Here is a 22,395-nt window from a genome sequence, read left to right on the forward strand (position 1 = left end):
AACTATATAGAGTTAAAAGTTTTTGAAAAATAAAAGAATATGATTGGATACTTTAATTGGAAAGTAGCATTTCACTGAATGCTATAGTATCCTGCCTTCGGCAGGAACTAATAAAGCAGTCTTCTCTACAGTAAAAAAGAAACCAATGTACATGATGACTTCAATGGTCGTCAATGCTTGAGGAGAAATGTTAAAATTTGGCAGAGCATCTCATATAAGGGAATGCCAATATTTCAAAGTTATATATATTTATATGTTATTGAATTTTTCTAGACACCTAGCTTATGGGCTAATTATGTATCATTTCATTTGGTCATGCACAAACAACGAGGATGCAGTCTTTCACATTTAACATACATATCTATACAAGCATTCATCACAATTATATTAAACTGAAAGCCACATTTCGGTATCCTTGCATGGATCTGCGAACCATGTCTTAGAGATGCCACATTAGCGCAAACTGGAAGAATAGTAGAGAAGGTAAAGTTATCAGGTAGTACGGTTGTTCCTTGTTAGGACTTGGTCTGTTTTCAAACATTCAAACATAAAATAATAATAATGATAGATCCAAAATGTGTTGCAACAGTAACATGCTTTTTGTTACGATAAGCATTATTAGAGGGTAATTTTTTGTTTGGATGGTAATCTGCTGGTTGTAGGCCAGTTTGTCTTGTAAGGACTAGCCCCCTTGTTTTGGCTGCTTTATTATTAAAAACAGTAACATGCTTTTTGGTTTCATCAATGATTTTTGTCAATTTGTTGTAGTAGCAGTTGTAATAAAGTTCTTCAGCTACTACAGTGTAGGTTTTTTTTAGTCCGATATTCATGTAGATAGGTGGATTGGTTGGTTAGGAGAGAGGGATCAATAGTCATATGGGCTAACTTTATCAACATATCTGTTGCATGGGACCTTATTTTCAGAAATATAAAGTGGGCATTGAACCACCTATCTAATAAAGAGACATTCTTCGAAGCATAGTTGGAAAACTTGCCAAATGCAAAAACTCGCCAAGCCCCCCCAAAGTTTAATCGGAAAAAACTCGGCGATTTAAAAAAAAAACTTGGGAACCTAAAAAACCGCTGAAATTTAATTAAAAATACATTTATTTTGCAAAATTTAATGAGAATATGCATCTAATAAGTTAATTAAAGACAATACAAAAGAAAGAAACAAAGTTTAGATATATATAAATGCATAATGCGTACAAAATTGCATTCTCATGCAGAATGCTCATGGTAGGAAGCAAAATAGTAAATTACTAAATAGTTTCAATCTGTCAAACTAGAAGTAAATACTAAAAGTCTAAATACATCAATACAATGTCAATCACATCTTTCTCTTTCCACTTGCACTAGCAGGAAAGCGAGGGGGTCTAGTCATAAAAGAAGTGCCCCGCACTGGGATAGGGCGTGAGCTGCGTGATTGTGAACTCTGTGGCTGTGCCCCCTCGCTCGATGTCCCTACTGACTGGCTCGGCGTCCTAGAAGAGGATGCATCTCCTCCTAATGGTAATGCTTGATCCTCGCCTGAATCATCATCATCCTCGTCGTCATCCTCAATGTCATCCATAGTGAACTGAAAATCAATGTTAGCCTCCCCCTCCATGGCCTACCTCTCCAAATCAGCGATCTCATCTGGTGTAAACAATGGACTTGGCTCCTGTGCTCTCCAATCAGAATAAGGATCTATCTCATCTAGATCAAGCAGACCAGGTAGTTCTAAGAGTTGTGCCTTTTTTATGCGCAACTTAAGATTATAGTGCACATAAACAAGGTCATTAAGTCGTTTTTGAGCCATTCTGTTTCTTTTTTTTGTATGGATAGACTCAAATAAGCTCCAATTGCGCTCACAATGGGATGAGCTACAAGGTTGGGATAGGACTCTGAGAGCAAATTTCCTTAAATTGGGGGTATTGCCACCCCAACTTGCCCACCAAGCATCTGCAAAACAAAATTAAAAAAGTTATAAAGCAATAAAAAAAAAATTAGAAGCACAACTTATCAATTAGCAAAAGTTTTAAAGTTTGATGCTTTACTTGGTGCTTGAGTAGATCTTGCTCTCTTTGCTAGCATAGAAGAGAACAAAGGACCCCTTGATTCCACATAGATTTGTTGTTTGGTCACAATAAGGTCTCTCTCCTCTTCACTTGATATCATTCTCTAAATGCATTTAGAGAGACCTTCCATGACCTCTCCATTAGGATCTGAGTAGGAATCATCAGCCCTAAAACAAATAGAAAATGATATCAAGTCTTACTACACAACCTTAAAAAGTAAAGTAAAATAAAGACTTATTAAAATCCCAACTTCAAGGACAATCAATTATCATAGTACCTGAATTTGGGATTGAGAAAGTAGCCTGCTACATGAATAGGTTGGTGGAGCATATTGTTCCACCTCCTATCAATTATTTCCCAAATGGGATCAAATATGAGACTGTCCCCATGATAGTAACTTCTAACAGCCTCTTTCGCCCTATCCATGGCCTCATAAAGACCTCCCATTGGGGATTTTTGCCCATCACATGTGCGCAAGACTAGAACCAGGGGCAAAGACATCTATATTTGAAATTTGAAAAATAAAAAATTAGTTAATAACATAGTAAGTTATAAATTGATAATGAAACTTGAATAAACTAAAAATATAATGAAGTTACCTCCACAATCTCCTTAGCCTTTGCAAAAAAGCTATCATCAAAGACTATTCGTGCCACAGCCTCTCCTTCGGGCTTCTTTGAGTAAGGTGAAGCAACCCAATCAACACACACAAACATTTGCTTCAAAGCCAATATGTGGTCAAGAATACTTTGCAACGTCAAGAAGACCGTTGCAAACTTTGTCATAGCAGGACTCATCAAATCTTTGCCTTTAGTGGCTTTTCTCATCAAACTGAGAACCCAGGGTGATTATAGATATATTTTGTGACTCACCTAGCATCTTCCACAATTGGACTCACCCAATCAAGTTTTCCTATGTCCTCCAAAAGAAGGTCAAGGACATTTGTTGCACAAGGTGATCAAAAAAGTTTGACATGCCTCTCTTGGAGGATTCTACCTAAAAGATTAGCAAAAAATCAATAATTAGTAACAAACTTTCCATATTTAGTGTTTACAAATTACATCAAATCTAAATTGAATAATACCATAGCATTACATTCATGGTTCATATTGATTCAAATATAAAAAATTAAATCTACCTGCTGCCACATATGCTACTGCATGATCTGTAATTATTTGCACCACATTCTCTATTCCCACCTCCATGACAACATTCTCCAACATTAAAGCCAATGTGGCTGCATTTTTCACTTTGTTGGAGGCATCGACAGATTCCAAAAACACCACATCATCTTTGCAAGCAATCAAGAAGTTAATAATGGTTCTACTTCTTCCATCTGTCCACCCATCAAATAAAATGGTGCAACCATACTTCTTCCACTCTTTCTTTTGGTCTTCTATCAACAATGTTGCCCTACCAACCGCTTTGTCAAGCAACCTACAAATTTTAGGTGTAATATTAAATAAAGTGTAAGTGTTAGTAAAAAATTAGGAAATAAGTTATAACAATTAAGATTTAAAATATAACAATGAACTAAAGTGAATTACAATTATTTACAATTACTAAATAGTGAAATACTAACCTTCCACTCATATCTTTGCGATTAGGCGGCTTGTACCCTTTGCTTGATATTGTCATTGCATTCACCATATTGACCCAATAGGGACTATCAGCGACATTCATTGAGATATTGTTGAAAAATCAAAAATCAGCAGCTGCAATATCAGTTTGCTCATGCACCTCCTTAAACCATGCAGTGCCCTCTAATGATGGTTGTGCTCCAAGTGTGTTCCTGGACACAAAATAACCACCTATCCCTGATGGGGATCCGGATGGTGATGATGAAGAAGTAGGAGATGTAGAAGAAGTGGAATCGGTAAAAGAGAAATTTTGTTTGCGGATCCGTGGGCCACGAAGAGATCTTGGTATGTTCTCAAATGCTTCTTCTTCATCTTGCATATCAAAAGGAGCTCCTTCAGATTCAGCTATGGCTACCCTCATAGCTAATTTTGCCTTCTCCCTATTCAATTTTTTCTCTTCAGCAGCTACAAGTAGGGCATTGATGAATCTTTTTTCTTCTTCAGTTACCTTGAGAAAAGAATTTGAGTCATGTTTCTTTATGCCTGCAAGGTGATATTTGAGGTGGTTTATGCCTCCAGAAATAATTCTTTCATAGGGAATGCATATCACCTTCCCAATATCATTTGGACTTAGAGCTTCATAGGCATACCGCCATACCTTATCTCTTGCATTTTTAGGCCGAGTGCCTATATATCGAAATGGGCATGGTGTTTGTGGCCACTCTTCTTGCGGGTTTGTCATTTTTTTAATGGTTGACCACTGCCCTACACATAAATATATAGAAAAATGAATAAACAAAGTTAGAACTTAGAATCTAGGGTTTCAAATGATTCAAACTTCAAACTTCAACCGTATCCTTAGCAAACAACAAATTTCAACCATATCCTTAGAAGCTAGGGTTTCAAATGATTCAAAATGATTTTAAATGATTTGAAAACATTTACAAACAACAAAAACAAACGAACATTTGTTATAAAACTATAAAATGTTTTCAAACTATGATAAGATGAATATACTTGGAAAGAAATTTGTCTTCTAAAATCGATTAGAATCCTCTACAATCCACTCAAATCTGCCTTGAATCACTTGCAATCAGCCAAGAATGCCTCCAAACCTTCTTCTCTTCACTCCTCAAGGCTCTAAACAATGCAAATACAAGAAAGAATGAGAAAAAAAACACTCACTGCCACTTTAATCCATCACAGGCCACGTTCACCAGTAAATCGCGAGTTTTCATAAAAACTCGCCGAGTTTTTGCCGATTACTCGGCGAGTTTTTACCAGATTGCCGAATTTTTAAATCGGCAAGTTAACTGGTGAAAAACTCGCCGAGCTAGGAAACTCGGTGAGTTTTCCATCTATGCTTCGAAGTTAGCTTGTCAAATTGGCCACTTTGCACAATCAAAGGGGAACATTGGACTCCAGCTCGCTCAACTCCTAGTGGTATATCCAAGCGAGTATGTTGGTATAGTCCGCTAGGTAGAGCTTGAAAGTGCCAAATTTTTTGTGGGGTGAATTGCTCTAAGAAAACCGCTGGTAACCATGTGCTGACTGTTGATGTGAGGTAGAAAGCTAAAATTAAGCTTCTCCACCGCCTTTTCTACTCAGTCATCATCGGCAGTGCATATAATGAAGTCTTTCTTTATATTTGGGTTGCTTCTGCATGGAATGATCAATGTCCCAATTCCTCTCCCTTGGTTTTCATATTTTATGATCAAATCTTTCACAGACCCTGCAGGTATCCTATTTGCTGCCTTCTTTAATTTTCTGCCCGATGTCTCTGCTGTCTCCCCAAAATTTGTCACTACCACATGAGGTTTTGAAGGGTGTGAGGGCTATTTAAAATTTCTTGAGGCGGTTCTTATTCTGGGTGGTGATGTGTCAGTTTAGATTTTCATTAATGGCCAGCGGATTGTTTTAACCATTGTTCCATCTCAGTTGTTATTATTGCAGAAACAGTAATAAAGACAAGCCCACCGTGTTTTGTAAATATTGGCAAAGAAAAGGAACGCTGAAAAGAAGTCGACCCCCCGAAAAAGCATGTGAGACGAGGATTTCTGCCAGAGGTTATTTCCAAATATTGCCTATCGGTTAAACATGCAGAATTGTCGAACAAAGAGATCTCTAAGGATGAAATTACAAAGGCCATTCAAGTAAATGATAAATCTCCGAGGGCAGAGGACCTACTTGAAATTCTAAAAGAAAATTTATGTGTGGCTAAGTGATGACCTGTGGCAAATCTAAAAATAAACTATTGAAACAGACTCTTTGCAGTAACATCAATAAGGGTATAATCAAATCATTATGTGAAGAATGAGATAAGTCTAATTTAAAATTGGGTACCTATGACTCTTCTCGATTTTTCATACTAGATCTTGGCAAAAAATTTACCATTGAGACCGTTTGACATTCTCCCTTCTTTCGTCAGTAGCACTCAAACAGGCTTCATTAAAGGCAGATACATCTTGAAAAAATCCTAGCGAACTAGGAAGCAATTGGATTTGGCATTGGTCCTCTAAACAGAATATAACTTGCTACTGTTGGATTTCAAGGAGGCTTATAATAGGGTAAAATTGCCCTTATAATGACTCTTGAATCGTTTGGATTCCCACATGGTTTCAGATGGTTAACACCTTAATAAAAGATACCATTGCAAAAGTAGATGTCAATAGTTCATTATCAGAGCAATTCACTCTGCAGAAACCTATAAGGTAGGATATTCTCTTGTCCCAACCTTGTTTGTGGTTTTGAAAATGCTATTACCGTCTTTTAAGGGATTTGTTCATGAACCCAAGGATCAAAGGACTGTCTGTCCAAATCAATGAAGACCCCTGCAACATTCAATTTGTAGATGATACCACTCTTTTGTTAAGCTCAGAAAATATGAAACTCACTTGTGTTCCTCCAGAGCAAAGTTATCCACAACAAAATATTTGAATGCCTGTATACTGAAAAGGCATGTAATTTTTTTGTTCAGACCTATGCTGGGGAAAACATAGGTGGGTAAACTGGCAAAATACTCCATTCGGATTTATCAGTGTGTGATATATCCTTTAATCTCTTTTAGCTCACTTTATATACTATGGTTCTTATGGAAAAATGTGAAATGGGGAATGTATCCAAGGCAATAGGAGATCTCTTACAGAGTCTATTAAAAGAATAATTTTCCATTATATCTCTGTGCAGGTTACTATGATGATGGAGATTTCAACAGATAAGTTCTCAAATTGCTAAAGATGGGTACTGTAGAAAACAACAAAACAGAAATAATGTATGCAAGACGCTGCTTATTTAACACACAGATAAGATTCCATTCCTGAGCGGATACGTGGAGCTCCAGAAGAAGCGCGCCGAGAAATATGCAGTTGAGACATTACAGAGAGACTAGGGCTAACAACAAGAAGCACAATACACTATAAACCTAGGAAAGAATTTCCCAGTTAAGTGGTAATATCCAATGTAGACCTTTCTTTATTGATCCACCACTAGGGTGGAATGACATGATACATACAATGAAAACAAGCACTTTTGATTGACAGTTGCATTTTATGGATAATATTGATATATTAAGTTCATCATGGAATTTTGCTATGGCATAGTATACTTCATTGCTTCTGCAGACTTTACACAGTCAGATTTTTATAATGAACAATAATATTCTGTTGCTTGCAATGGACTTTGCAGTCTGACATTCTATTACATAGACCTCGCATAGCCAGCCATGGTAGTACTCTTTCTGTGGCCATGCGTGGTCCAGCAGTCTAAATGATTTAACATTCTGGGACAGTCTTTAATGATGCAATTTTTTTACTATTAGAAAACTATAAGCAATTCAAAAAAATGACTTCTGTAGAGAATTCGATTAATTAATTTTGTTGTCTTTGGCTTACACTTCTACAAAATAATAACAGAACATGTTGTCCAAAGGAGTAAATTGAGAGAACCTATAAAATATTTATTTAGAATATAATAACGCCAATCTCAAATCAACCAATTGATAAAAATTTGAATCACAAATCAACATTAATCAAGATTACATTTATGCATTCCACGTGATTTGAAGATCTTACAAACAAATATTTCATGTTTCCATAATTACACAGCTGGTGAAATAAAAACTTAATGAAGCTTACTAATGTGCCAATTGTTTTCTGGCTAAATATGTTCTGTATGTTCCGGACACAAATTTTCTTTTTCTGTATGAGTAATCAGCCATCAAATTGGATATATTAAAGTCTTCAACTGAATGAACTGAAATTGCAAACAGCTTTAGCTGCTTGCCATCAAACTTTCCGAACATCAAAAACTTTTCCCTACTTGTAAAATTCAAAATCTGTGTCAGGTTTCTTCACATTGGCCCTATAACCCTTCTCAAAATCCTTAGGAAGAATCACATAACGATTTTTCCGAACTGCATGCATTCCAGCTTCTTGGCATATGGCAGTTATCTGCATTGTTAATGGTTGACAAAATGTGTAAGCAATATGAAGCTGTAAATGGCTGCAGATAATCATCTACTCAATAACACACCTCCACCACAGCTGGCCCAATTATGTATGGAATAGATGAAGTTAACGACTAATTGGAAGTTTAAACAGACTTACCTCTGCAGCACTAATTTTGTCAGGCCGAGATACATAGTCTTCAAGGTCAACTTCATCACTAAGATTCATTTTTGCTGTGCAGACCTTTTCAGTGTTCCCACAATATGTTAAACATGTTTAGTACACGTGGCCTTGAATAAGCTTACTATTTTCACTTACATTAGTAAGAAAAGCCCCAGAAAATATGGTCAAATATAAGAAGCTACAGCAGAATTTAGCTTCTGAAAGAACATTATGACAAGCAATACCATTTATCATTATTGCTTACCTGGAAAACAAGACGTTTCTGCCTCCTATCAGGCAGCGGGAATTCGATTTTCCTATCAAGCCTGCCTGGACGGATAAGTGCGGGATCTAATGTATCTGCTCGATTTGTTGCCATAATCACTTTCACATTCACTGTTTGGTCAAATCCATCCATCTGAAAAAGTATGACTTATCACTACAAATTATGCAGTATATATCATCATTATAAATCCAACATGTCATCAGAACACAAACCTGATTCAAGAGTTCCATCAAAATTCGTTGAACTTCCCTGTCAGCCCCAGTTTGTGCATCAAACCTTGCTGTTGCAATTGCATCTACTTCATCAATGAAAATTATAGCAGGTGCATTTTCTTTTGCTAGACGAAAGACATCACGAACCATTCTTGGTCCCTAAGAATGAAGAAAGGGATGAATACTACAATAAGCAACAAGATAAAATTTAAAAAGAGGGAGCTAAAAATCAGCACCATTCATAGGTCCTCTCAAAGTTAAAAAGAAAGACAATAACAGAGGATATTTCGTAAAGTGATCATTGTACACGGAGCTGTAGACAAACTATTCATTATAGTTTAATATGCATTGAGCATAATCCATTGTTTTAAAAAGTATTCCCTTTGTCCTTGGTCCTTATACAGGGCAACCTTGGAAATGTCAGAGGAGCTAGAATAATATCAGATATAGATCTATGTAATGTCCCCAACTCAAATCAAGACGCTTAGTTGTAATTTGGTTATCCTTTCCTTTGATTTACCCAATAGGAAGAAGAAATAGAGCATCATTGAGTAAGATGTCCTTGGCTTGTTCTACTTCCTAATTCCTAATTTTAAATTGAAAACATCTTTTTAGGCGATCTTAAGTGATACCTAGCCAAGCGACTTAAGTTGTCCCCTCTTTTATGTATTTAACTAACTGAATTAAAACATGTGACAAAAGTCAAGGTAGGCCCCAGCTTCAAGAGTTCTTATTCATTCACGTTTTAGGTTTTTATTTGGAGCCTTGGATTAAGAGGTGGACTACCAAGGGAGGATTGATTCATCTTTTTAGAAGTTGTTATTGTAGACACCCTCAGGGCTCATTTTGAGGGGCATTATGTAATGATTGATTCACAGAATCACATATTGATATGGCAACTTGGCTGGAGGGGATAAAACCTAGAGTACCCCTGTTTTTGTGTGACATATGGGCTCACCCTCGACAGAAGAGTGTGTTTAGGCAGAAAAACAGGTTTGTGAAACCCTAGATCACTATCATTCAGAGCTGCAAGTACAGATACAGTTGGTGGCAAAAACAGAGGAAGATAACAGCAAAGAAGCTTCAGATTGGTGATCATCTTAAGTTGTTTTTACTCATTTATGATCACTTGGTGGTATGGCTGTCAAGGAGCAGTTGGGGAGATTGTTTGGAAGTCATTTTGGAAGCCTAGTGCTGCCATCTCTGGATATCTAAGGTTTCGTAAAACCCAGAAACAATTCTGAGGTGTTTTTGTGAGTAGATCACTTGTTTGTATAAATTTGTCTCTATCTCAGAAAAAATTAAAGAAAAATCAATCAACTGCTTTTCTGAAAATTATTGGTAGTCATATGGTTCTATGTTGTAACTTTTAGGAACCCAGCATTAATCAGAACTCTCTATCTTAATTCTAAATCAGTTCTCAGATTTGATCAGAATTCTGATTTGTCATGAAAAAAAAATTATGCAAATAAATTTTCAGACACTCTGTGCCCTAGTTGGCAGAATTTTTGTCATTTTTCTATTACCCTTGGGCATATTACAATCCAATAGTTGATTGGCATATAACATTTCTATTTGGAACATCATAAATTTTAAGCAATGATTAAGTGAAAAAACTATTGAAATTCAAATAGCTTATCAGGGAGGACCAGTCACTCTGATTAGCACCATGACTGTTGTGTCATAATCGACCTCCTTTATAAATGATGGGCATGAAAAATTCATACAACTACATAATGCAGTTAACAAAACTATCGTCAATGAAAACTACCTTCCCTAATTCATATAGATAAGCATTATAGTTGATAGAACAGATAACGCTACAGACAAACCCATACAAACAAGATTTGAACAAAAAAAATCTCTGACTCAACCCTGTCCCACTAATAAGGTTATGAATCTTCATCTAGAGCGCATTGGCATGTAACATTCAACATATCAAAGATACTGAATTTAGGCATGCAATGCAATCATCAAATCAAACAATTATTCAAATCCGATATAAATGAATGCCAAGTACCAACAGAAAACAAAACATCTCCTATTCAATCCATGCCTTACAACACAGTTTGTGGATAACATAGTGCACTGGCATAAACTGAAAGCTTTCATGGTTCTAGTTCATGTTCAATGGTTTGAGTTCTAGTTTGTGGTTCTAGTTAATCCACATATTTGGTTCTGCTCAATGGTTCTAGTTTGTGTTGCGAGTTTGATCTGTTCAAGTATTTCAATTTGGTATGTTAAACATCATTTCAAGTTCTCTATGTATAGTATGCAACACTCCCCTGCCCACCAATGTTCCCTTAAATTTCAAGAACCAGAAATATAAGATGCAAAAGGAAATGCAAATAAATAAGACAAACAGATAACTCCAGAAATGATCCTGGGAAAAGACCTCCTCAACAAGGGAAACAACCCAGCCCACAGAAAAAAAAAGACAAACAGAGAACTCCAGAAATGATCCTGGGAAAAGACGACCTCAACAAGGGAAACAACCGAGCCCACAGAAAAATGTTCCTTTATTGAGATCCTTGAAACAAATTACAAAAGCTACACTTGAAAATACTTCAATATTATGATGTAACATCCCAATTTCCCGCGTCTAAATTAACATCTAACATAAGCATAAAATACAGTTATAACTTCGATTTCATAAGGAGGCAGTTACATCATTCATGTTCATGTGAAGAAGATTTACCGTTGAAGTCAGTTAAACAATAATTTCTTATCTAAATACTTGAAATACCTTTTAATGAACTTCAGAAATTGAAATCACATACCTCGGAAAACTGAGACTGAAAATCATATAAGTATGCTTCTGCAACCACCCGGTTAGTCCACAAATGCACTATAACAATTTCTCGAATTGACTGCTATCTCAAAGATCATTTGATGAATACAACTAAATGACACTATAACATAAATTAGGGCATCACATATCATCTTACCAATTAGGGCATCAATTACCTTCGGTCTATTTAGGGCTTCTGATACCGCTTTACCACTTAGGGCTTCCGCGACCATGGAATTCAATTAGGGCATCCACGACGACGGATTTCTATCTAGGGTTTTCACGATGACGGATTCAATTTAGGACTTCCGCGACCACGGATTCAACTAGGGCTTTCGATACCACGGATTCAGTTAGGGCATCCAATACCACTATAACAATTAAGATTCCAATTGTCACACAATCAATTAGGGTCTTGGATTTCTTTTCCTTTGATTGCTTATCTGTGACAGTTTCTCAAGATTAGATAAATACTTATATTCAATATTCATTTATATGAAAGTAAAATGATGATAACAATGAAATACTTCAATTAAATCTTACCTTCTCATAAACAAAAATGATAATACCTGTAATCTGATAAACAATTGAATGCATGGTTTATCTCTCTCTGACGCATATCCGACATCTTGAGAGAGGTGAAACATTGTCAGGGGCTTTACCACCCAACCTCGGACCACAATATGTCCCCACACGATCTCCAATAAGAAAGGCCCTCCCTACCCGGAATTGACAAAGAACATCTTACCATCCACTGGGCATCCTGATATATAACACTCTTGACTATACATTCACAACTCTGCCTATATTCTATATAGCTTGATGGAGACTTTATATGTGCCTTCAACACTTAATCACGCATTTGATCGTTTCCTCATGGACCATTTCAGTTGCTCTGTATGCAAATCTTCTAAATCCCTACCTTATATAGCTCGCAGACTTCATTCGATACTTGTAAGTTTTAGTTGTCTGTATGTTTGGTTCGTGATGAATAATACCTATGACTAATGTGTTGCCATATTTTAATAGCTACCGAGATCTTTATATACCCCAGTCACCACAGTAATGACAAGTATGCGATATTCTCAGTCCTCAGGTATACGAGTCGCTAAATGCGGCTTAGCATTGGTATGATGCCCCCATTTAGCTCCTATACCCAATTGTTGTGGTTGATCCTTTGTCCACTAAAAGTCGCAATTTGTGTTGATAATGAAACGATGGCATGGTGTGAACTCTCACGATAATCATGTGCAATATGAATCAACATTTGTATATCAATTATGGAATTTGCTATTGGACTGTAATATATTCTTCGAACAGGACATGAGCGTACCATTATCGTGCCCTATGAAGAGGTGTCGAATCCTTGCATAACCGCTATTCTTTGCCACTAGTAGCTCCTATTCACCTTCCGTTCCTGAACTGTTACCCACAGCATGATAAGGAAATTCGATGAACATGAAATTAATCGCTGAGTTATGTTATCTTGGTCTGGCGGTAATAGTTTGAAAGACTGAAGAAAAAGATCTCATAATGAAACAACTATAGGAGTCTAATAAATTAATAATAAAGTGCCCGACTCTAAGGCTTCTCACCGTTACAAGAAACTATATGAATTCCACTCAAATCAAATACTTTTAAAAGGGAAATAAAGTTTGAAAAAAAAGATAATTACACAATTCAAATTATCAAACAATTAAATCGATCTCCCCGCCAAGTATTATCATTAAAAAGGAATATTAAATCGAAAAGCAAAGAGTTGGAAAGTTATAATTTGGGAATTATAATAATTGAAATGTTATTATAATTCGAACATTATTAAAGTCTTATAGGCAACATTACTTTATTAATTATTAAATTATAATAATGCCAAATCATTTCATATTTAAAAGCACGCAATTAAATATTTATTAAAAATAATATAACAAAAGATAAATTAAAATCCTTTAAGATACGTTTTATATTTAAACTCGATTATTTTAATTAAATTATTAAATAACTCATGCGAATCCTGCAGATGTAATTCTTTTTCAGATCGCTGGGTCTTTTATCTGTCTGCCCAGTGATGGTGATGCCCTACCAAATTCTTTTCTGACAATGCTTCCACCCCTTCAACATGCTCACTGCAAGGAATTCCTACTTAATTAAATTATAAATTATTTAATCTTAAATAATCATAACAATTAACCTTTCATCTTAATTCCATGAATTTGCAATTAACAATCAACTAACATGTCATCTTCACTTGAAATCATAACGACCAACTATCTTACCATTTCGTCAGATTATATCAAATTAAACTGCCAACTGATTTCATGCGAACCTCAACGGCTATATTTCAAGCTAGGTCAAAAATTGGGATGTAACATATGATAATTCTTTGATCAAAGTTCTTAAAATAAGCATCACTGCAATCAAATTGTGATACACTACATACCAAAATTTCAGAACTTAGTAACTCTCTAGATACAAAAACTTTCGAACGTGAACATTATGTATGCACAGAAAACGTATAATATCAATATTTTCTGCTCTTTCACTGATTGAGATGGCAAAGACGACACCTGAAAAAAATGATCTAGCTTGCACACAATCAATCAATTATTCAATCTCCTGAATGGAACAACATAACTGCCAGGCCTGACTTGAATTCTAATCATAAAACACACCAGTGAAATAGACCGTCACCACACGGGCAAGAGAGCGAACTGAATGTGAATGATCATCTCATAAACAATGAACATCTATTAATGCTGTAAAGAATGGTGGATGTCTCAAGTAAGATATAAAGCGTAGAGTCGACTAATAACAAAATAATAAAAGACCATCCACAAGAAGACTGGATTAACTGAAAGCTTCACACAGTTCGCTTTTATATTATATCATAGTACACTTTTCTTTGAACCATTTCACTTAAATAATGGTATTTAATTTCCACGTGTTTGGTTCTGTCATGAAAGACTGGATTAACTGAAAGCTTCACACAACATTGGTTAACACACATAATCATTATAGGTTCCAAAGGCTGCCCAAACAAAATTGCTAGGAATTTATGAAGCCACACAACTTCTCTTGCAGCCACAAATGTTGCAACATATTGTGCTTCAACTGTAATATGAGCAACACAAGATTGTTTTCCATTGCACTAAGAAATCATGGTTGAACCTAGGCTGAAACAACATCCTAAAATACTCTACCTGTCAAGCACACATCCATCCCAATCTAAATCAGAAAACCCCTACAAGTTCAGCTCTACATATGAAAAATGTTTCAAGCCATATCCCAATGTACCACGTACATATCTCAATATGTGTTTGGCTGCCATAAGGTGAATTTGCCTTGGTTCACACATGAATTGACTCAACGTATTGACTGCACAACATATGTCAAGGCTTGTGTTACATTTGACAATGAGATCATCATTAATAGTGAGAAACAAGTCATCGACATAAAGCACAAGAATCAACACTTTGTCATCATTTACCTTGATGGATAAATTTGGATCTGCATCTTCTTTTGAAAACCCAAACTTAGGAGATAGTGATCAATTCTATTATACCAAGCATGGGTTGCTTGTGGAAGGCCATACAATGCCTTTTTTAGGCTGCACAAATGAGACTATCATGAATCACAAATCCTTCTAGCTGCTCAATGTATATTTCCTCTTCAATTACTCCATTAAGAAAATTGTTTTCACATCCATCTAATGAAGTTTTTTCAATCCTTCGTTGCTGCAATAGCTATGACGATTCTGATGGAAGTGTAACAAGCTACTAGTGCAAAGGTTTCTTCATTGTCTATCCCTTGCTTTTGTTAAAAACCTCAAGCTACAAATCTAGCTATTTTTCTATACTTTCATGAGTTGTCTGCTTAATTTTAAACAACCATTTACATGAAACAAATGATTTACCTTTTGGTCTTGGACCAATATCTCATACATCATTTTTAATGATGGGTTGATATTCCTCCATTGTGGCATCCTTTCACACTTGCTGACTTGAAGCTTCTTCAACAGTGGAAGGTTCAATGCTATAATGTAACTCATCAATGCTATACTTACGAGGTCTTTTACCCTCTCTGAAAGTACCACAAGGGGTTGCATATTGTTCAACTTCTTCCAAAGTGTTCTTGGCCCACAAAGGTCTTCTCTTGTTGACTGATGTATTACTGGGACTTATTGAAGTTTCACTAGGACCCATTGGATCAATTAGATCAGCTGAATCTTCTAAACTTGTACTCTCCCTCTGAATCTCTGAAGGTGGACCAAGATCAGTCATTACAATATCCTGAGGATGTTCAAAAAATTTCTATCAAATTTCATGTTAAATTCTTTTGGTTTCTCGCAAGTTGCATCATCAAAAGAAACATCCCTTGTGATTTCAATTTGTTTTTGACCTGGAATGTAGATTTTGTATGCTTTTGAAGAATCACTATAGCCAACAATGACATCTCTCTTTCCTGATGGTTCTAACTTTGATCTTTTCTCTTTTGGAATATGAAAATAAATCAGGCATCCAAAATTTCTACAATAGCTAATATCGGGCTTGATACCTGTAAAAGCTTCTTCATCGTATTGTCATGAATCTAGTGAAGATTACAATTCTGAATATGAACTACACTCCAGCAAGCCACAGTCCAAACAAAAGTATGAAGGCATTGATCATGAATCATAGCCTTTTCTGCCTCAGAAATTGTCATGTTCTTTCTTTCAGCTACACCATTTTGTTAAGGATTATAACGGACACGTAACTCCCTCTTAACCCCAACTTCAACACAAAAGTTAGGAAAGATGCCAAAAACATATTCTCCACCATTATTAGACCTTAAAATCTTGATCTTCTTGTTAGGGAAATTTTCAACAAGTGCTTTGAATTCTTTGAAATGGAACACATTACATCAGATTCTTTAGATTTCAGAAAATAAGTCCAACGCTTGCAAGAAAATTGTCTATGAAGGCAATATAATACAAAAAAACACTAAGTGAAGCACTTGACAGAGGACCACATAAATCGGAATGAACTAAATCTAGTATTTATTTTGCTCTAGTTTAACTACTTTGAAAAGTACTTTTAGTGTTCTTACCTAGAGTGATCCCTTGCAAACTCCTTCCTCATTCTAGTTCATCTCCGATGACCAATCACAACCTTGTCTATAGAAGGTAAAGTTCTAAAATTTAAAAGTCTAAACCTCTTATTGCAAAGTTCACTCGAATTTGAAGTAGCGTGAGCTAAAGCTTGAATGGGATGGGCTAAAAGATTTTAGAGATTGTCATGACAAACTTCAATCTCACAAGTTGATTGAATCTTTGAGTTCTTCCATGCAAGAAACTTTCCATCAGCAAAGGCAACATGATAGCCTTTATCCTTTAATGTTGATATACAAATCAGATTTCTTTGATGTCATGAACAAAGAGCACATCACTCAAGTGAAGAGGAATTTCAGAATCTGGTTGAAAAAAAGTAGAACCAACACTCTTCACAAATAACTTGCATCATCACCAATAATGACTTGAAGATGTGAATCCTTTTCTTTCAAGCTGAAGAGATGCTCTCAGTAACCAAGAATATGACGAGATGCTTCACGGTTAATCAACCATGTCTGACTATTTGTGGGAACGTCAATAGAGTGCAGAAATAAATAAAAATCTTTCAGAGTTTTCATTTGACTCGTTCTAAGGAAAAGAATTTTCTACATTTGCAGAAGCTCCTTAAGGCTTTGATCTAGAGGTACAATCTCTCGTGAAGTGTCCATTTTTGTCGCACCTGATGCACTAGATCCTAGAAAGATCCCTTTTCTTTTTCTTGATATCGGGGGCTGACACAAAGTTTTGACCTCTGAATCTTTTGAAGTTCCCTTTTCCTTTTGTAGTGTGGGATGCAAGTACATGATCATCTTCAAGATGGCTTTTACATCCATTTCCTCATGCTTCTAATTTGCAATCTTCTTGAATGTAATCAGCTCTTAATCTATCAAATTTTGGAAGCTCATCTCTACAACTGACACCTTGAATGAAAAACTCCCAAGAGTGGGGAAGTCCATTCATAGCAGGCATAACCAGAACCTTATCAGCAAACACTCTCCCATTGCACTAAGTTGTCCCTTTACTCAGTAATCTTCATAAATATGAAACAATTGATTCACATAGAGCAGTTAACGTCTCAGGGCTAGAGCTCTACTGGTATTGTTGAACTCTTACAAGTCCTTGAGAGTCTGAAACATCTCCTTGGCTAATTCCACTTTTGAGATAACATGAAACAAATGATCCTTAACTGAATCGATAATAATCTTCTTAGCCGCAATCTTAATTCTTTTTCCATTGAGTTTTTTTCAGCTTCTTCAAATGGCTCTGCAACATCAGAATTAACATAACCCAAAAGGTCATTCTCTTCAAATGCAATCAGAACCCTACACTTCCATGAAGAGAAATTTGAAGACCCGTCTAATCTATCTATATCTTTCAAAAACCATTCTCACACACTGAAAAATGAACAACTGAAGGAGAATCAAATAACACAAATAACTTGATACTTCTCATTCTGGATCAAAATTCTTAGACTTGCTCTGATACCATGTTAAATTTCAATAACCAAAAATATAAAATGCAAATAAATAAGACAAATAGAGAACTCCAAACATTATCTTGGGAAAACTCCTCCTCTGCGAGGGAAACAACCCAGCCCATAAAAAAAGTTACTTTATTGAGATGATCTTATTCTTTTTCCATTGAGTTTTTCAGCTTCTTCAAATGGCTCTGCAACATCAGAATTAACATAACCCAAAAGGTCATTCTCTTCAATTGTAATCAGAACCCTACACTTCCATGAAGAGAAATTTGAAGACCCTACACTTCCATGAAGAGAAATTTGAAGACCCATAGACCCATCTAATCTATCTTCAACTTTCAAAAACCATTCTCACACACTGAAAAATGAACAACTGAAGGAGAATCAAATAACATAAATAACTTGATACTTCTGGTTCTGGATCAAAATTCTTAGACTTGCTCTGATACCATGTTAGATTTCAAGAACCAAAAATATAAAATGCAAATAAATAAGACAAATAGAGAACTCCACACATTATCTTGGGAAAACCCCTCCTCTGCAAGGGAAACAACCCAGCCCATAGAAAAAAGTTCCTTTATTGAGATGATCTTATTCTTTTTCCATTGAGTTTTTTCAGCTTCTTCAAATGGCTCTGCAACATCAGAATTAACATAACCCAAAAGGTCATTCTCTAACTGCAATCAGAACCTAAACTTCCATGAAGAGAAAGTTGAAGACCCATAGACCAATCTAATCTATCTTCAACTTTCAAAAACCATTCTCACACACTGAAAAATGAACAATTGAAGGAGGATCAAATAACACAAATAACTTGATACTTCTGGTCCTGGATCAAAATTCTTAGACTTGCTCTGATACCATGTTAAATTTCAAGAACCAAAAATATAAAATGCAAATAAATAAGACAAATAAAGAACTCCACACATTATCTTGGGAAAACCCCTCCTCTGCAAGGGAAACAACCCAGCCCATAGAAAATAGTTCCTTTATTGAGATCCTTGAAACAAATTACAAAAGCTTTGCACTTGAAAAATACTTCAATGTTATGATAACTCTTTGATCAAAGTTCTAAAAATAAAGTATCACAGCGATCAAATTAAGATACACTAGATACCAAAATCTCAGAACTTAGTAACACTCTAGAAACAAAAGCTTTTGAACATGAATATTATGTATGGCATATGCACAGGAAACATATAACATGAATATGTTCTGCTCTTTCACTGATTGAGATAGCAAAGACGACACTCGAAAAAAATAAAAGACCTAGCTAGCACACAATGAATTGATTATTCAATCTCCTGAACAGAACAACATAACCGCCAGCCCCAACTTGAATTTTAATCATAAAACATACCCCTGAAAATAGGTCATTGCCACTCGGGCAAGAGAGCAAATTGACTATGAATGGTCAACTCATGAATCATAAGCGACATCTATCAATGTCGTAAAGAATGACAGAAGTCTCAAATAAGATATAAAACAATACAAACAAATTACTGACAATGATTGACTGTTGACATGGAGTCTACTCATAACAGAATAATAAATCCAGATCTATTAGATTTCCACAATTCAGGAGAAATTGTTCTGATAGTTTCTGGATTAGATTGTGTACAAATTTTCATCAACGTTTCGGATCACACTACGTGATCCATCATCAGGATATGCATGAGAACATAAGGAAAAAGTGTAAAATTGCAGACCTAAACCAAATAAGAAGGGAGGAAAGGGGAGGGAAATAATAAAAGACCATAGACGAGGAGACAAGGCACGAGCATCTGATGTAGCTGCCAGCAAAGAAGCATAAAAGAGGACAGGTCCAATTCAGTGATGAAATGGCACTGAGGAGACTAACACCGTATGACAATACGTAGTCGATAGAGAATAGATAGAATTCTGTGAATGTAATATAAGAGACATACAGACAAAAAGAGTTGTATACACATGACAACACTGCAATGCTGGGAATTAATGAACCACAATAGATTTCTGAGATGCACGATCATACATGCTCAAAGACTACATAACCCACTCGTGAACATTTACCACTAAACTTATCCGCCAAAGTTAGAGAGTTGCAATATCATATGCTCCTTTATAGTGAAAGTAAACATTGTTTTTCCTTGATTGACCCCTCTGTAATCTCCTTCTTTTGAAAAAACCATTTAAAGCTGAATACGAATTGGTTTTACAGGTGGTATGTATAACCCATCTGTGAATATTTGCTACAAAAATTATCCCCCTAAAGCAGGCAAAGGGGCGCACGTCATACTTCCAAAGGTATTTCTGAAATCCACATTTTCATTTTGAATTGAATAGACAAAAATTCACCCAAGTGTAATAAATAAGGTTTGATAATATCAAATTCAATTCCAAAAGTTCCGAAAAGTGTGGAAGACTAGCGAGCAATTGCGACTAAATTCTCGCTAAAACATGATAAGTCGTGCCTCTCGAGGGCACATCTAATTTGGGGCTAGACTAAGCGTTGCAGTATCATAAACTGCTCCTTTGTAGTGAAATTAAACATTGTTTTTCTATCGCTTGATCACGGCTCTCTCCTGTTTCGAACAAACCATTTTAAGCTTCATATGGTTTGGTCTAAAGAGTGGGTAAAAATAACCCATTTGCTGCTAAAATTATCCCCCCAAGGTAGGCAAAGGGGCATACGTCATTCTTACAGAGGTGTTTCTGAAACAAAGATTTTCATTTTGAGATAAACGCACAAAATTCACCTTAACATAATAACTAGGGTTTGATAATGTCAAATTCAATTCCAAAATTTCGAAATGGAGGAAGATTGGCATACAAACTGGCAACTAAATTCTCTCTAAAACATAGATAAGGCATGTCTCTCGAAGGCAAATCTAATTTTTAAAAGCAATTATGCATTTTCCCAATATTACTTCTGATATGATACAACCATACCTCTCCAAGGTACTTCTGCACGAACTCCGAACCAACAACGCGAATGAAGGCAGCTGTGGTATGGTGAGCAACGGCCTTGGCCAACATGGTCTTGCCGGTGCCAGGCGGTCCGTAGAGCAGCACACCGCGGGGAGGATCAATGCCGATCTGCTTATAAAGATCATGGTGTGTAAGCGGCAATTCCACCGCCTCGCGGATCTCCTGCTTTTGAATATCGCATCCGCCGATATCAGAATAGGTCACATCGGGCTTCTCGGACTGCGAAAGAAGTGAAATTGAGGAATCGGCCTCCGGCGGCAGAACATCAACCAGGGCATTGGAGTGACGGTGCAGGGCAACAGAGGCAGAGGCCTTTAGAACCTCCCTGTTAATGGTGCTCAGGATTCGCACATAATAGTTAGAGCCGGTGGTGGAACCAACTATGCCGTTATTCTGGTCTACCATTTCCATAAACTGCCCTATTACCAGCGGCACGGATTGTATCCGTTTGACCTCCTCCTGCGCCCTCAGCAGCTCCCTCTTCAGATTCTTCTGTTCTTCCTTCACGTACTCTTCCTGTATGTCAATGAACTCCAGTTGTCTCTCCAAAGTTTTCATCTTGCTGTAGACGTCCTCCTCCTCCATGCCCTCTGAAGAGCTCGAACCCTGCAACCATCGCCGAGGGCTTGATGGCCCCTCCGCCACACTCTTTGGCTCCATTACTACTGCTGATGCCGCCATTTCTTTTCCTGACGCTCTCCTCTCGTACCCTCTTTTATATTTCTCTTTCCAAAACCTTCAATTGAAAATCTTACCATTCTTCTTCTTGTGGGAAGTACCATAAATATTGCAGTCTAGCGGCTCAGTTTAAAAGTAGTCATTTTAAAGTCTAATTATGGTTTTTAATTATTTTAAAAATTAGAAAAGAGATGCAGATATAACAAGAGACGCAATGCGTCATAGTTCCTGCCTAACGCATAATGGTTGTAGAGGTGTAGATGAGTGAGAATAAGGTTAAATAGTTCTAAATTAACATTGTGAATGCATTAATTTTTGTGTAGAAATGCACTTGTGATCTAATAGAATGGCTCATATTTTGTTGTTAAATTCTCGTCGTAGAAATGCAGTTGTGATCTAAAAGGATGGCTCATATTTTGTTGTTAAGTTTTCGTGTTATATTATTATATATTTGGGCATTTAAGCCCAATAATAAGAGACCAAAGTCCTCAACTACGTATTATTCTCATCTTGATTAACAAATGGAAGTCACACTATTTTTAAACATTAGATAGAGATAAATAACAATATAGAACAATAACAACATAAACGTATATGCAGAGGAAAAAATGATAGATAATATATAGGAGGAAGAGGAAGAGAGATAAA

The 22,395-nt window shown here is 36.2% G+C and overlaps 3 protein-coding genes across 3 annotated transcripts; all 3 read right to left on the reverse strand.

Annotated features, from left to right (window-relative positions):
* Positions 1 to 1,166: 1,166 nt before the first annotated feature.
* Positions 1,167 to 2,254, reverse strand: LOC149563337 (uncharacterized). The gene is made up of 2 exons (XM_089824002.1): positions 2,040 to 2,254; positions 1,167 to 1,944 (listed from the first exon to the last, which is right to left on the reverse strand). The coding sequence occupies exons 1-2, from the start codon at positions 2,158 to 2,160 to the stop codon at positions 1,613 to 1,615; spliced, it is 453 nt and encodes a 150-aa protein (XP_089680128.1). The 5' UTR covers positions 2,161 to 2,254; the 3' UTR covers positions 1,167 to 1,612.
* A 375-nt stretch (positions 2,255 to 2,629) lies between these two features.
* On the reverse strand, positions 2,630 to 4,373 carry LOC149563338 (uncharacterized). Its single transcript, XM_089824003.1, has 3 exons — positions 3,643 to 4,373; positions 3,199 to 3,497; positions 2,630 to 3,056 (listed from the first exon to the last, which is right to left on the reverse strand). The coding sequence occupies exons 1-3, from the start codon at positions 3,741 to 3,743 to the stop codon at positions 3,019 to 3,021; spliced, it is 438 nt and encodes a 145-aa protein (XP_089680129.1). The 5' UTR covers positions 3,744 to 4,373; the 3' UTR covers positions 2,630 to 3,018.
* A 3,284-nt stretch (positions 4,374 to 7,657) lies between these two features.
* Positions 7,658 to 21,824, reverse strand: LOC149563339 (26S proteasome regulatory subunit 6B homolog). The gene is made up of 5 exons (XM_089826686.1): positions 21,031 to 21,824; positions 8,746 to 8,904; positions 8,513 to 8,665; positions 8,245 to 8,328; positions 7,658 to 8,088 (listed from the first exon to the last, which is right to left on the reverse strand). Exons 1-5 carry the CDS (start codon positions 21,748 to 21,750, stop codon positions 7,954 to 7,956), a joined length of 1,251 nt encoding a protein of 416 aa, XP_089682812.1. The 5' UTR covers positions 21,751 to 21,824; the 3' UTR covers positions 7,658 to 7,953.
* Positions 21,825 to 22,395: the final 571 nt, after the last annotated feature.

The sequence above is a fragment of the Cupressus sempervirens genome, chromosome 4 (assembly GCF_028749045.1).
Source record: "Cupressus sempervirens isolate cs-2001-9-10 chromosome 4, ASM2874904v1, whole genome shotgun sequence".
NCBI lineage: Eukaryota > Viridiplantae > Streptophyta > Pinopsida > Cupressales > Cupressaceae > Cupressus > Cupressus sempervirens.